The following is a 16,159-nucleotide window of genomic DNA, read 5'->3' as shown; positions in this document are numbered from 1 at the left end:
ACATAAGGCTGACATGCCGTGATAAAACTGGAATACTGTTAAAAGCGGCGTAAAACCCAACTCACTCACTGAGGAGAAATGGGGTTTAACATCACGTTCTCTCACGGAAGGAGTGTTTGTTGCAGGTGTACGTGTATCTGGATGACATCAACGACAACTCGCCCGTGTTTGGGCCCACCGAGTATAAGCAATCCATCATTGAGACGATCGACTTAGGGGCACAGGTCCTACAGGTGTTTGCCACGGATCTGGATGTCGGAACTAATGCCGCCATTGCCTTCTCCATTGTTCCAGGCATGGGAGATTCAATGGGTAAAATATTCTCAATATTAAAACGTCTTTTTATGTTTAATATTTTATTATTATTTTTTAACAAACTTTTCAAGGCATCTGTGTTGACATTCATTCATGATTCATCAATGTCTGGTTGAACTATGCATATGCTGTATTCCATAAAGTGAAGAAAGCAGGAACACAGCTATATCTTCTTCTGTAGGACTTCTAGGGCCCACTTGCACAAGGCCATCTTAGCGCTATGTTAAGCCTATGTTACAGTATGGGAGTTACGATCATCTTAGCGCTAAGATCGCCTTGTGCAAGTGGGCCCTGGACACTGAAAGTATGTGGCTGATATAGATATGGATAGAAGCTTGATTTAGCTAACTTGATTTAGTATCTTTCTAATTACAAAAATGGAGGAAATAAATTGATCCTACGTCTTACAAATGCCAGTGGGAGTCCAAAACAGGGTTGTAACTGAATATTCAACATGACAAATGAAAGCTGAGACCACAAGCCTGAACCAACACTCCATTAGCTTATAAAGCAAGGTTCATGTTACTGATACAGGGTACTTTGACGTGGGAACAACATCGGGTCGAATCACTGTCAACCAGAGTCTGCGAGACAAGGCAGGAACCTATGTGTTCTACGTGATGGGGAAGGACCTGAACGGGGAGGCGGCAGGCCTGAATGACACCGCCAAGGTGACCATCATTGTCCTGGAGGCCACCAACTCCCCTCCTGTATGGGTCATACCACCCAGACAAAACTATTCCATCGAGGTCCTCGAGGTACGTCTAGTTTCCAATTGATAACATGTCAGTCCTAACCACATTGTGTGGTGTATTTACATTCGAGTGTACTGGAAGTGACCTCTGAACTTGACTACGCAGCTGATCACTATTGCCAGTTATTTTTTTTTCACATGGAACAAAATTAATTAAATAAGTTACAAACATAAGTTCAGATATACAATGAAAACTTCTTATAACCAGTGTAATTACATGATTAATTTGCGTACCTCAGTATGGATTTGTTGACATGGAATTAACGGTGTTACATGATCACGGTAGTGTCTTTAGGTGGGGGAAAAAAACATCAAAACTCATTATGGCGTGTATAATGCGCACCCCCTTCTACACAGCTGTGTGGGTTTTTAAAAAAAGTTTGCACTATATTTAAGAAAATACGGTATATCCCACATGAAAAATGTTGTAATGAAATAATATTATATATATGATTATAATGTATAATCTGCAGAGTCAGTACTTGGGCATGCTGGTCTATGACGTGGAAGCAGTGGACAGCGACAACAGCAACAGCGGCATTGTTGACTACGGTTTCTACTACCTTGGCAACTACACCATCAAGACCCCTGAGTTCAGCATTAACCCAGTGACTGGGGTGATCAAGGCTGAGATTGTGTACGACAGGGAGGCTGTGCCGCGATATGTGGTTCGTAGCTTGTAATGTTATCTACTGATCTGTTGATGGAGTAAATTACAACATTGTTAATGGGATATGCTAATTGTGTAGCATAGTATTCAAGATGTTTTTAAAATAATGATAAAGATAGATTTCATAATCATCAAATTATTTATGTCTACAATCATATACTACTCAAAAGAAGTTAAAGAACACCCAATTCTTTCATATTACTATTGTTAATCTGTCATTCCATGAAAGAATTGGGTGCTCTTTAACTTCTTTTGAGCAGTATACATTCAATATATCATTTGATGTGTTTTATGTATGTGAATCATTTAGATAAAACACTCAAAAGTTGATAATTTTACTCTCATGTTCAATGATTTATGTGATTAAGAAATAAACGATGAGTGGAGTTCTTTATCATACAATGAAACACTGAAGGGTGAATAAACCATGAGGGGCGCAGTCCGGAGTAGTTTATTCTCCCTGCAGTGTTTTGTTGTACAATAAACATCGACCAACAGTTGTTTATTTCTTATGTGAGATATCAACATTATGTACAGCTTCTTTGGGGATGTTGATAAAATGTGCAAGCTTTAAAAATAGTTGCCTTAATCTTAATGATGATGACTCCTTGGATAGAATCCCACCTCGGTAATGTCGGACAAGTCCATTTAATGAGCAGATGGATTAAGTTTGGTATTTCCTGCATATTCTCACAATCCTCACGGCAATAATCTGTACCTTTTCTCCTAATACCAATAGACATGTCTTTCCCACTACGGATGCGATCATTTGGCCATTTTATTTCTGCATACACCAGCTACATCTTGGGGGAACAACTCACCAGACACTTCCCTCTCAAAAATAATGTCGTCCAGTATATGACGTCATCAAGGTGCATGCACATTTTTTAATCACCAGAAATGATGTCATGATAGAAGGGGCGATCGGGTAGCCTAGTGGTTAAAGCGTTCGCTCATCACGCTGAAGACCCGGGTTCGATTCCCGACATGGGTACAATGTGTGAAGCCTATTTCTGGTGTCCCCTGCAATGATATTGCTGGAATATTGCTAAAGGCGGCGTAAAACCATACTCACTCACTCACTCACTCACTCACTCACTCACTCATGATAGAAGAATGTTTTATCGTGAAATAAACCACACTTTGTTCTTTGCTACCTTATTTTTCTGTTCAAACAACAGTTGTATTATGTTTCAATGGCATCATATTTCAGTTGTTGCTGTCGGCCAAAGATCGTGGAGATCCGGCTCTGGAGGCCACCCGCTTCCTGACTGTAATAATCATGGATGTCAATGACAATGTGCCCAAGTTCCCTATGAGCGTGAGTATTTTCCAACCTTAGAGATACAGGGGTCTTTTTCAAACTAGTCCAGAGGACAAAACCTCAGAGTCTGTAGCCAGTCCCACTTGAACAAGACAAAATGTTGTCTATGTTTAAAATTTCTGTCAGTTTTATTCAGTTCCGATTTGTAGCAACATTGAAGCATTATTATCCCAATTGCGTGGGTCGATGCTCATGATATCAATCACTGGATTGTCTGGTCCAGACTTGATTATTTACAGACCGCTGTCATATAGCTGAAATATTGCTGAGTGCGGCGTTAAACAACATACAAACAGAATTATAGCCCTCAAGTGCTACTGGACTTTTTCTTGTCCTCAGCGCAGTTTAGTAGTCTTTGGTCATTTCTTTTACACAGTAAAGATTAATATGTGGGATTCAAATGTTATTGACACTCTTGTCATCAGGATAACAGTATATAAGATGAAATAAACCATACTTGGTTTGGAGAAAGAGTATAACCATGATAAAAGATGAACTGTCATATGACAAGCTCATGTGAACATCAAACTCTAGTTTCAGAAACATTAAAGCTGCATGTTAATTAATATTATGTGAGGAGAACTCGTAATGTATATAATATATGATATAATAATTGTAATATATGTATATGTGTAATACATGATATAATAATTGTTATATACTTATATGTGTAATACACGTAAAATAAATGTAATATACGTATATGTATATATATGTAATACATGTATAAAGCTTGTAATGTATACATTCCTTGTATTTCAGGATGGGAAGACAATCCCCTATGTATTCACTGTCCCAGAGAACACAGGACAAGGGGCCACAGTTGGCACTGTCAACGCCACAGATATAGACACCATTGACACAGTGTATTACGCTATTCTTGGTAAGAACATAACATGAAATATCTAATGCCAGTCAGGAAATGTATTTTCCAGTATTACGAACAATCCTACCTGAATTTTTCAATTTTCTCTCACTTGGCAGATCGTGCCATTTGGACATGAATGCTATTTCACATGACAGTCATTTAAATACTTGCTGCATCCTTGTTAAAAGTGATAATTGGCTTGCTACATAAACACAAACATTGGACACACACTAGTCAATGTTCAAGTGTTTGCCAACAGCTATTGACAGAAAAATGCCAGTATATAGAGGACATTTTGGAGTTAAAGACTAATACTCAGTGCCAATATCGGGAACAGACAGATGCTGCAGTACTGAGAGTTTAAATAATGTTTTAACACTTTAAATGCTTGTTTATGGAGAATCCCAGAGAACTGAGGTGCTGGTTTTTAGAGAATCCCAGAGTAGTGAGGTGCTGGTTTATAGAGAATCCCAGAGTAGCGAGATGCTGGTTTATAAAGAATCCCAGAGTAGCGAGGTGCTGGTTTATAGAGAGTACCAGAGTAGTGAGGTCCTGGTTTATAGAGAGTACCAGAGTAGTGAGGTGCTGGTTTATAGAGAGTACCAGAGTCGACTGTGTCCATGCCCACAGCTGCATGGCTTACCAGTACACATGCACTTAAAACAGTGAACTGCATTAGAATGGTTTGCAGAGGAGATCTAGCTCTATCATGTCCAGCATCTCAAAGATGGATATTCCATCACATATCTGATACGTACAGACTTGAGAAGGGCTTGAGAAGTCAACAGTTACATATTGTACAATGTTACTGTATTAAGAAAACTGGTCAACTATATTTTTTTATGCCCATAAACTTAAAATAGTCATTGCATGAAGATTTCTCTGTGAGCTAGGCACTGAGTACATGTGAAGGAGATATGTGATAGATATTGGCAATAAGGTTATTGTGTGGCTTCAGCTGGCGATACGGACACATTCGGTATTGACAGCAATGGAACGATCTACCTGAAGAAAGATGTTGATCGTGAACAAGTCTCCTCCTACACTCTGGACATCATTGCCAGCAACAACATCAGCGACTACAGCGTGGTCACACGTCGAAAACGATCAACAAATCCCAGCATTGTTACAGTGCGTGTTGATATCCTTGATGTGGAGGATGAGGCGCCTGTGTTCACTTCATTCAATGGACCTAACGGTGCCAAGGAATATTATGGATGTGAGTATTTGGGTTGGGTATTGTATTTCAACATATATATGATAGTACAATGTCATGAATCCAGGAAGTATTATTAAGTGTTGTTTGTTTGTTGTTCAACACCGCACTCAGCAATATTCCAGCTATACGATGGCGGTCTGTAAATAATCGAGTCTGGACCAGACAATCAAGTGATTGACATCATGAGCATCAATCCACGCAATTGGCATACAATGACATGCATCAACCAAGTCAGTGAGCCTGACCACCCGATCCCTTAGTTGCCTCTTACGACCAGCATAGTCGCCCCGGATCTTCACGGGTCTAGTTTTATAAAGAAACATCATTATTCTGTCATCATTGCATCCTACTTCCCAAGAGGGCAAAGCTTTCGTGAAATAAGTGAGTGAATAAATGTTGCTTTAAGCCGCATCAGTATCATGAAATGAAGGCTGGAAATTATTTTGAAACAGTTTAAGTTGAAATGTGTGAAAGCAGGATCGTGCTCTACAACTGCAGCGCATCGCCAGTCCAGGTGAAAAGGTTGTAATTAGCTCCATGTATGAAACTGAAGCAGTTCCACTGTGATGATGTGTTCATTAACTGTGAGTCTGGTGTGCAGCATACAGGGTGTTTTGAATCAAACTAGGAGCCAATGGAGCAGAGCCTACTCACCCTTTAGGTCTCAGGCCTCAAAGTTGCAAATAATTTGGTTGCCATGGCGATTGAAATGTCCACTTTGCGACCAATTTTATTTAAGCAGTTGCCACTTGTCTAATTGGAAAAATCTTATATTACTAACTAGTGCAAAAAATACAATACATTAACACTGATTAATAAATACTGATCGAGTAAACTAAACTTCAATTTAAAAAATTTAAAAATCAACATGGTAAATATTAATCGATAATCTTGTGAAGTATTTACAACAACGTATATAACAATAAAGCTTTTTACACCAAACGTAAGAATCGGTTTTCCTGCAGTTTGGCAGATTAGATATGCTTAAACTGTATTGTATATTACTGACTATAATGTTGAACTTTGGCTCTTTATTATTTTTTCACCAGGCTTCTTGAATTTCTCTTTGGCTTCCTTATCCTAAAAACAATTGTTTGGAGACAATGGCTCTTTAGGACGAAATTAAACTTTGAGGCCTGGGTCTCTATAAGGTGTGGAGGTCTTTGGATTTATTGTCTGCAAAGGCATCTTTGTTTGAAATTTGCCCGCAGTCATGATATTGCTGAAAGAGGTGTAGTATGTGACTCACTCCTTCAATCTATTCCAGGTATAAGCTCCACGGCGCCGTTTGGTAAGAGTGTGGTAGAGGTTGCGGCCACCGACGCTGACTCTGCTGGTCGGCAAGGTATCTCCTTCTCCCTCACCTCGGGTAACACGGGGGACATCTTTGCCATCGACCAAGTAACAGGCCTCATAAGCAACCAAAATCTCTTGGGCAGCATCAGCACCAAGGACTTCTACCTCACCGCCACAGCAACTGACAAGGGCAACCTGACCAGGAACGCCCCTGTCAAGGTGGGAAATTAGATGCTGGGCCTCCCCTACAGTGAAACCCCGATTCTGTCCATCCAGAAAACCCTGCCTTCAAAATGCAGGGACTTATCCAGGAGTTTAAACAACGTGCCCCTGGCATGCAATTTGGGAAACAATAGTTGGGATTTTTAAGTTCTTCTTGTTTTTAATTCAGAGGTAGGCCCATTGACATTGTATTCGGGGTTCCAATCAATGCGATAATATATAACTAAGCATTATACCTACTTCCTATTTGTTCGTCCTGTTGTCAGTAAAGTACAGGTTATGTCTACGAACCCCTAATATTAGTTATTAGTTATAGACGTAAATTATGAGACGTTTAATTCCATTTTGGGAATTTTTAATGACATTTGTTGCAGACTTGGGGCCAATATTGGACTCTGAGCAGGTGATAAGCCCTGAGATGTATCTACATTTATGTACATACCCATGATCCATTAGTCTTGACCCGTGAAGATCCGGGGAACAATAGGTTTTTCAGCAACCAGGCTTTCCGTAAAACCGACTATGCCTGTCGTAGGACACAACTAACATATGTATGTCATCGTATCTCAATTGCATTGATCGATGCTCATAATATCAATCACTGGATTTTCTGGTCCAGACTTATTTACAGACGGCTGTCATATGGCTGGAATAGTGCGGTGTTAAACAACAAACAAACCATTAGTCTGTAAATTTAACAGCTTAATAAACAACACTGTATATGGTAATGCTCGATTCATAAGACAAATAATGATAAAGACCATTTAAGGCAGACATTCCCCATCAAACATATTTGTAATACCATATTCCATGTAATAAGCGCCCCACTCTAATAAGCGCCCACGACGATATTTGCTAATATATTGGCTAGTGAACAATCCCAATTAGCACCCCTTCCGATTGATCAATGTACACAAGACTAATTTATTCGTGTATAATACGCACTCACGTGTTATATGCACCCTTAATTATGGGCAATTAAATACTGGAAAAATATATGTCGTATATAAACATTTCAGGCTGTCAGCATAAACCACAAAATTTACAATCTTTCACTCTGTTTTTTTTTCCCCAAAATAATATTCTAATAAGAGCCCCGTTCGATCCCCTAATGCGTCATACCAAAGACGTTAAAAGATGGTACTTGTTGTTACCCTGTCCGGCGCTCGGCATTAAGGGGCTAAAACAAGGACTGGTCGGCTCGGAGTCAGTATACTGTGTCTGAGTGGGGTATTCATGTTAAACTGTGGCATGGTATCTCAGTGAGCTAGCACTATAAATCGGCATCAGTCCTGACTAGTACAAGCAGCCACACAAACACACACACGTACATGCACGTTGCTATATAAGTGCAATTATCTTGGACGCGACGTTAAACCCCATTTCACCTCACCTCACCTTATTATGTCGAATGCGGTACCTGTTTACATTCAGGTAAGCAGTGCCTTTGCTTATTGCTCTTTCAGAAGGGTATATGGGTGTAAATGTATGTGGAGTATAGTGATGGCTTCCACTTTCTCAGATGTTGTTGCATATATATTTTCAGATCTTTGTTGTATCACGTGAGGATGAGGCAAAGATTGTGATCAATCAGAAGTCATCTGAAGTGCGCCTGTTCATTCAGCAGCTGAGAAGGTACAGTTACACTTCTGACACCTGAATGTGTCATGTTGTCCCCACCGGTTACTACTACTGCTTGTGCTGTGAAGTGTCACCTTGTCACATGTTGATATGGTGTTATATCCCACTTGGATTGTAAAAAGGGTTGCTATGTTACTGTGGATTGTAAATATGGCCGCTGTGTTACTGTGGATTGTAAATAGGGTTGCTGTGTAACTGTGGATTGTAAATAGGGTTGCTGTGTAACTGTGGATTGTAAATAGGGTTGCTGTGTAACTGTGGATTGTAAATAGGGTTGCTGTGTAACTGTGGATTGTAAATAGGGTTGCTGTGTAACTGTGGATTGTAAATAGGGTTGCTGTGTAACTGTGGATTGTATATAAGGTTGCTATATTCTGTGTATTGTAAATAAGGTTGCTATAATACTATGGACTGTAAATAAGGTTTCTGTGGATTTTAAAACTGCCAGGATTAACAAATCAACGGTATGGAATAATGTTCTTCGTATATATGAGGTTCAGTTGGGTAGCCTAGTGGTTAAAGCATTCGCTCGTCACACCGAAGACCCGGGTTCGATTCCCGACAAGGGTACTATGTGTGAAGACCATTTCTGGTGTCCCCCGCCGTGATATTGCTGGAATATTGCTAAAAGCGGTGTAATATCAAACTCACTCACTCACTAGTATATATGAAGGCTTCCTGAAATGAAAAAGCAGGGATTCCTGATTAACAAGGTCTTGAGGAACTTGGTTTCACTGTGTCTTGCAATTGTCTTTCTATGATTATTTACTGGATGTGTGATTTGTGTGCAGGTTGATACAACAAGACAAGGGCATCCAGTACGTGTGTGTTACAGAGATCAGTGATCACGTGACAGCTGCAGGACGTATTGACAGCACAAAGTATGTAAAAACAGCCTTGATACTTATCTCTCACAATAGCAAACATGGCACCTGGCAATGCTCATGTAAACGATCCATATGCCATCAACAAAAGCAGTGTTCGGAAATGCAATGGAAACTCATTGAGTAAACTTGGGTCAATTAAACATAACAATGACTCTAGAAATACAATTCACATTTCATTTTTATCCCATTCCATGACATCCTTTTATAACATAACACATATGTTATAAATGAATGTCGCATTGAAATGCGACCTCTAAATACAAGTTTATAACATGGAAAAAGTGTTCAAAACTGTTAAACAGTAAAATACCACTAACTGTTCAGAACAATAAAGGTCTTGTTCCTTTCCATTTTCATCCCCATCTTCCCTGATTTCTCAACACACTAAGGGCAGACAACTCTAGGCACATTTCTGCGGCACCACAACATGTACCTCTACGTATAAATTAAGAATAATCTGATAATGAAGAACACGAGACCTTGGTATGCTATGGTTGCATGATGTTATATAACACAAATCATCAATGGCTGATGCAATTAATGACAAAGGATGTTTCCTTCAGGACTGATGTGTTTGTAACAGCGGTGTATGGAGGAGAGAACACCTACAAAGTCTACAACACTCAGGGACTACTGACCATCATCAAAGAAGCCCGGAGTTCCAACATCAGTAGCAGCTATGACGGCCTGTACATAACAGGGACCGGTGTAAGTACCAGAAGACATCAATGTACGTAACTGTGACCGGTTTAAGTACTAGAAGACATCAATGTACGTAACTGTGACCGGTTTAAGTACTAGAAGACATCACTGTACATAAAGGAGACCGGTGTCAGTTGTAGACGTGTTTTTCCTCAATAGCCATTCAAATTGCTGGAAAGGCATAGATAGAATCCATCAACCTAATATCCCTCCTAATCTTGCCTGCAGAGAAGGACAGAGGAGGAGGATTTGACAGAGTACACCCCAGTTCTGGCAGTGCTGATCATCGTCATCCTGCTCGTCATCATGGCCATCATCCTGCTGTGCCTGGCGTGCTACTGCATCTCGGACTCGTAAGTCCATCCTTCCCTGCTGTCGCTACATTAATCAACCTGTGCCATTAGTTCCATAAGGGAAATCCTATTCATCTTCATGGTTCTGTTGACAAAGATTCCAAGCTAAATTGCTTCATATGCAGATATCTTCTATTAATGTGTGGATTGGTTGAGAAATTCAGACTTTAAGAAACTATTTTATTGAAAATATGCATGTATTTGCCCGTGTTAGGCTAAATAAAATAAGTCTTGGTTCTCAGGCACCCCCCGCATCATCATTAAGTCTCCCGCATGTTTCATTTTTATTTCCATTTTAAAAAAATAATTTAAAAAATCAGTAAATATTCCAAGTCCAATGGAAGTCAAATACTGTATTCCAGTATTTTACTCATGAAGAAATACATTTATGTAGGGAGGCCCTTTCCCAGGTTTATTGGGACTGTTTATTTGGTTTAATACTAGTTTGAACAACAACAAAAGAACCAAAAGAAACCACCGCCCACCCACACTCTATTTTCAAAAGCCATTGCCTGAGAACCAATTCTTTTATTTTTTTAAGCCTTAGTTTTAACTTTTATTTCAAGAGTTGTTTGAGGAAACGGACCTCAAACAAACCTTGAACACAGTTTCCTTGTATTGCATCCTGCCTTTAGTAGTTTAGCAAAACAATCCATGACATGATACCCAGCAGAAAACTACAGAACAGAGGTGCCATGTTTCATCTTCTCTTTCCTTTTTAATTTTAGGAAGAACAAAAAACTGCGAAAGACAGAAGCTCGTAAGTCATACATTTCCCTGTTTCTGTCACCCTCAGAAGATGGCAATCAGTGATTAATGAATATCACCACTTAGACACAGAGATAAATATCACATTATTACAATCCTTTTCATGTTTCAAATTCCTGAGGTGTCTTTCATGCCGTGCTATCCAAACAACAGTTCAATTCTAAAGAAACCACAGAAAATATTGCTATCCTACTGCAAAGTACCAGCAAATTGCAACATTGGCTGTTGTTTGACATCTCATTTTTAGATGATGTAGTTCAACGTCAGTTACACTTTAACTTTATGTATATTACTTTCATTCCAGGACGTTTCACAGTGGTGACACAGGAGGTGAGTTACGCAGACTGATATGGTTGATGTTTCATAAACCAGTTTCTAAATGGTTGCTATTACATAAGCCAGTTTCTAAATGGGTGATGTAACATAAGCCAGTTTCTAAATGGGTGATGTAACATAAGCCAGTTTCTAAATGGGTGATGTAACATAAGCCAGTTTCTAAATGGGTGATGTAACATAAGCCAGTTTCTAAATGGGTGATGTAACATAAGCCAGTTTCTAAATGGGTGATGTAACATAAGCCAGTTTCTAAATGGGTGATGTAACATAAGCCAGTTTCTAAATGGTTGCTATAACATCATCCAGTTAGTTTCTAATTGGTTGATATTACTTAAGCCAGTTTCTAAATGGTTGATATTACATAAGCCAGTTTCTAAATGGTTGCTATTACATAAACTAGATAGTTTCTAATTGGTTGATATTACTTAAGCCAGTTTCTAAATGGTTGCTATTACATAAGCCAGTTAGTTTCTGTATGGTTGATTTTACATAAGCCAGTTAGTTTATAAATGGTTGACAGTCATTGGTCAATAGGTTGACAGTCATTGGTCAATAGGTTGTTAAGTAAGGACTAAACTGTAAACTTAAATAAGTGTTAAGTATTCCTCCTGCTGACATACAATATTTGAATGACACTCTTGTAAGCATCAAAACTTTAAGTGCAGTGACACTCCCTAATGCAGGAATGACATAACATCATTTTATTGGTTTCGAGGGATACTGTGATACCTGTATTCTGTGGGATGTTGATAATCCATGGATTTGCAGTTGCTGATGATTAATTCATCTTTGAAAACCACCCATTTCTATGTTTGTCACAGCCGGTGAAGATTGTGAGTCCAGTGTATGACAACCGAGCCTTCTATAGAGAAGAAGAACCCGTCCGGGCACCCATGCCTGTACCTAACCCCAGCGATGATTATGCAGTGGTGCAGAAAAAACGACCTCCAAGTGATGAAGTCCCAATAGTAGCTGCCCCGGTAGTGATGTCTCAATCTTACACTGCACCAGCACAACCCAGCTACGAAGGCCCAGTGCCCGTCATAGAGACCACAGTGGTCGAGGACGAACCACCTGTCCAGCAGTCCTACGAACCTGAGCCTGTTATTGTAACTGAGTACTATCCCGACCCTGAACCTCAAGTCATATATGTCCCTGCTCCAGAGCCTCAAATCATCATCCAGGAACCAGACCCGGAACCCCAAACTGTCTACATTCCTGACCAGGAACCCCAAGCTGTCTACATTCCTGACCTGGAACCCCAAGCTGTCTACATCCCTGACCCTGAGCCTCAGGACACATACATACCCGACCCCGAGCCATACGAAACTGTGTACATTCCTAGCCCAGAGCCTCCAACATCCTACCAGCCCATCCCTGAAGTATATCCCGAGGAAGGCAGTGAGGAAATAGTGGTTCAATTTTCCGATGACATACCACCAACTACCCCCCGCTATAGCCCTCCCCCCAGCCCCCCCTCCAGCCCCTCCTCCAGTCTGAAGCACAGCTCTCCGCCTTCCCTGCAGCAGCAGGATGAGGACAACATGGCCACTGCCATGATGTAAACGTTAGTCCTCGGAGCGGGTCAGTTATCTCCCAACAGGATGTTACCCTGCCATTGTACAGAACCTCACCAGTGCGTCATACCACATGCTTAGCAGGTATTACTAGTAGCATGGTAAAGTTCGCCATTGTTTATAGCCTATGTACATAATGTATTATATGGATGGTCACCAAGTCTCCAAACAATAAAATGCACACAGTCATCAAAGATTATGACATAGGAACTGTGAAGAAGGCCAATTTGTTAAAAATATCGGTACCACAAGGGATACATGGGACAACAAAGGAACATGTAAAAGTTTGTTTCATGTTGTTGGTTATACTGGTTGACTTTATTAAATTATTTTCCATAATTTGCTTTGTAATTGGTTTTGTTTTAAATTTTCTCTTCTGACATCGACCCAATTATCTGTATGTTATACCAATGTGTATTTAATTTACATAGAGAGTAACATTCCCAGCTGTACAAATACTGTATTTAATCTGTGATATATGGTGAAATATTAATGTTGAAATTATGGCCAATTGAGTCTTCGTTTATGGCATTTATTTTCAGTCATTTTTTTACATAATCAAATTCAAGTCTCCTATTCATCTGACTTCAATACAAATCAAAACATATTTTCTTTTTATGATTTATTTTATTTCGTTCAAGGAAGTGGTGTAACAACATCTTATTATGCTACAATTGTCTAAAGATTTCAAACTTGCATTGCAGTATGGTTAAATACACAAACAAGTTCAGTATCTTGACATGTGCTATTTTGCTTCCCATGTTATTTAGCTGGGCTGCACCTACAGGGATGCCCTGTGGATTTGATTAAAGAGTTTTCAAAGTTGTACTGAAAACAGAAAATCTATCAAATGTTTTATAAGGTTTTTATATATACATGTATGAAAGATATTTTTATAGAATAAAACACTAAATGTACATTTTTGTCCCTTATTCTTTCATCAATGGACATGAATGGATAAGCAGTGGCAGGTAAAGACACAAGATACTTTGTGAATAGAGACGACAAATTACAAACACATACATCTTGAGAGCACAATCGCCAACTTGTAACTTCTAAATGCAGGTTAATACCTTTGCCCCTTGTTGTAAGCAGGACACCTATTGTGTTGTAATGTTTTAATGGGGTCCCCAGCATCTTTCCGAGGCAACCGTGTCCACTAGCCTGTGGAAACAAGACTTTGATAAAAAGACTAGTGGACACTCTTGCCTCAGGAAGATGAGGCCCCAGTGGAGACCCCAGTTATACTAGCTCAAGCACTGCCCTCCCCAGCATTGCCCTCCCCACCCACCCTCCCCAGCACTGCCCTCACCATTGTTTGTTGTTCAAGGGTGCACTCCAGCTATACCATGTATACGATGGCAGCCTGTAAATAATCAAGTCTGGATCAGACAATCCAGTGATTGATATTGAAAGCAATGGTGGTACGATGACACACAATAACATAAGTCACTGAGACTGAAAATGCACCTTCTTTGTTGGAATTCAACAAGACAATCCATATATCATTTGCTATAAGGTATAAATGCTGTTAACTGCATTTAGGCAACAAAACAAGGACTGGTTGGTTTCGAGTGGGTATACTGTGTCTGATTGGGGTATCCATGTTAAACTGCAGAATGGTATCTCAGTGTGCACAAACACACACACACGCAGTTTGATATATGCAATAATCCTGAACATCATTTCACCTCAGCACCATAAAATACTTCATGCCGATGGGGCCAAATAAAACTCTGACAATTCTTACAAATACAAAGCCTGTATTACATCATAACCATCAATCCTGTATTTTGGCTGTCATCACCCTATGAACTCTTCATATATTCAACAGAAGTCTTCTTCACTGTCAACTATCCATAAGAAGTTGTGCAAGTAATAGTATCTTGCTATCTGCACCTCATATGCCTCATGTGTGCTATTGTCATCAAAGAAATCTTTTTGTCACATCAATTTTATCTTCAGTATAATGTTGATTAGTGTTACTAGTAATAGTATCGGAACATGAAGATCCGGGGTAGAATAGGTCTTCAGCAACCCATTCTTGCCCCCAAAAGCGACTAACGGGATCGGCTGGTTAGGCTCGCTGACTTGGTTGATGCATGTCATCGTATCCCAATTGCGTAGATCGATGCTCATGATGTCAATCACTGGATTGTCTGGTCCAGACTCGATATTTACAGACCGCCGTCATAAAGCTGAAATATTGCTGAGTGCTGCGTTAAACAACAAACAAAAGTAATAGTAACGTGCGATCCAGCTGAAGAAGATTATTTTTTAGTTTAATGTAGAAACATGTAGTCCTGTAAGAAGTGTGGTCATTTCGATATTGACGTTGATCCATGCATGTCTTGCTGGAATAGTAGACCTAGAAGAAGCTCTGAGAAATCCAGATGTCCTCAGTGTTCTTCTCTTTCACTGGAGGTGTTCATCAAGGTGGCAGACTCATGGAGTGGAGTGAGTGGGGTCCAGCTATATCACGGCGGGGGACACCAGAAATGGGCTTCACACATTGTACCCATGTCGGGAATCAAACCCAGGTCTTCGGCGTGACGAGCGAACACTTTAACCACTGGGCTACCCGACCGCCCGGCAGATTCATGGAAGAAAGCAAAGAGGAGAGAGGCTGCTAAGAAGACATTGTCCTCGCTTTCAGCTGTCTCATAAGATTTTGTTCCCAGCTGCCAGAGAAGAATCCAACACCTTACTCGGAGCCTCAGACTCCAGCACAGGCAGACGCTACACCTATGCTCTCTATGAACGTCTCCCTGGTGCTGTCCATGATGGACAAACACTTCACAGCTGTATCTGCAGAGATGGCTTCGATCAAGAGTAAGGAGCCGTCAACCCTGCAAAAGGCCCAGATTATTTCCCTGGTCAAGTGGCCACAAGGACGACAGGAAGATTTGGTGTCAGTTGACAGAGAGCAGGGATACTATATTGAAGCATTCGTTTCCTCTGGCTTGGATAGGGACTTGATGGTGGTGGCCAAGGTAGGTCAGCAGTCGTCAGTCCCATTGAAGAAAGTCATCAAGTCATCGAAGTAGTCGGGTTTCAGAACGGTAGATTTGGGAATTAAGAAGCATCCTGTTAATGCGACAGTCACAAGCTCGACTACAGATTGTAGAATATGCAGATTGCCATGGACCTTCCATCTCAGAGCATACACGTTACACACTACACCAGCCGAGGTACGGATCTAGCATTAAGAACTTGAGAAGTGAGGA

The 16,159-nt window shown here is 40.2% G+C and overlaps 1 protein-coding gene across 1 annotated transcript in view; it reads left to right on the top strand.

The window, feature by feature from the left end:
- The window catches only part of LOC124133400 (cadherin-87A-like), a 47,557-nt gene extending 33,708 nt beyond the window's left edge, over positions 1-13,849 (top strand). The window contains exons 28-41 of the mRNA XM_048400858.1: positions 126-312; positions 850-1,073; positions 1,543-1,737; positions 2,953-3,060; positions 3,826-3,946; positions 4,890-5,150; positions 6,418-6,665; positions 8,215-8,303; positions 9,101-9,190; positions 9,760-9,904; positions 10,127-10,251; positions 10,980-11,011; positions 11,324-11,349; positions 12,177-13,849. Coding sequence (XP_048256815.1) covers positions 126-312; positions 850-1,073; positions 1,543-1,737; positions 2,953-3,060; positions 3,826-3,946; positions 4,890-5,150; positions 6,418-6,665; positions 8,215-8,303; positions 9,101-9,190; positions 9,760-9,904; positions 10,127-10,251; positions 10,980-11,011; positions 11,324-11,349; positions 12,177-12,920 — 2,595 coding nt within the window. The 3' untranslated portion in view covers positions 12,921-13,849. The remainder of the gene's footprint in view (positions 1-125; positions 313-849; positions 1,074-1,542; positions 1,738-2,952; positions 3,061-3,825; positions 3,947-4,889; positions 5,151-6,417; positions 6,666-8,214; positions 8,304-9,100; positions 9,191-9,759; positions 9,905-10,126; positions 10,252-10,979; positions 11,012-11,323; positions 11,350-12,176) is intronic.
- The last annotated feature ends 2,310 nt before the right edge of the window (positions 13,850-16,159 follow it).

Source organism: Haliotis rufescens, unplaced genomic scaffold (assembly GCF_023055435.1).
Source record: "Haliotis rufescens isolate VD_foot unplaced genomic scaffold, xgHalRufe1.0.p SCAF_20, whole genome shotgun sequence".
NCBI classification, from domain to species: Eukaryota; Metazoa; Mollusca; class Gastropoda; order Lepetellida; family Haliotidae; genus Haliotis; species Haliotis rufescens.
The sequence above is the reverse complement of the archived record's forward strand: the minus strand, read 5'-3'. Positions and strand labels throughout refer to the sequence as shown.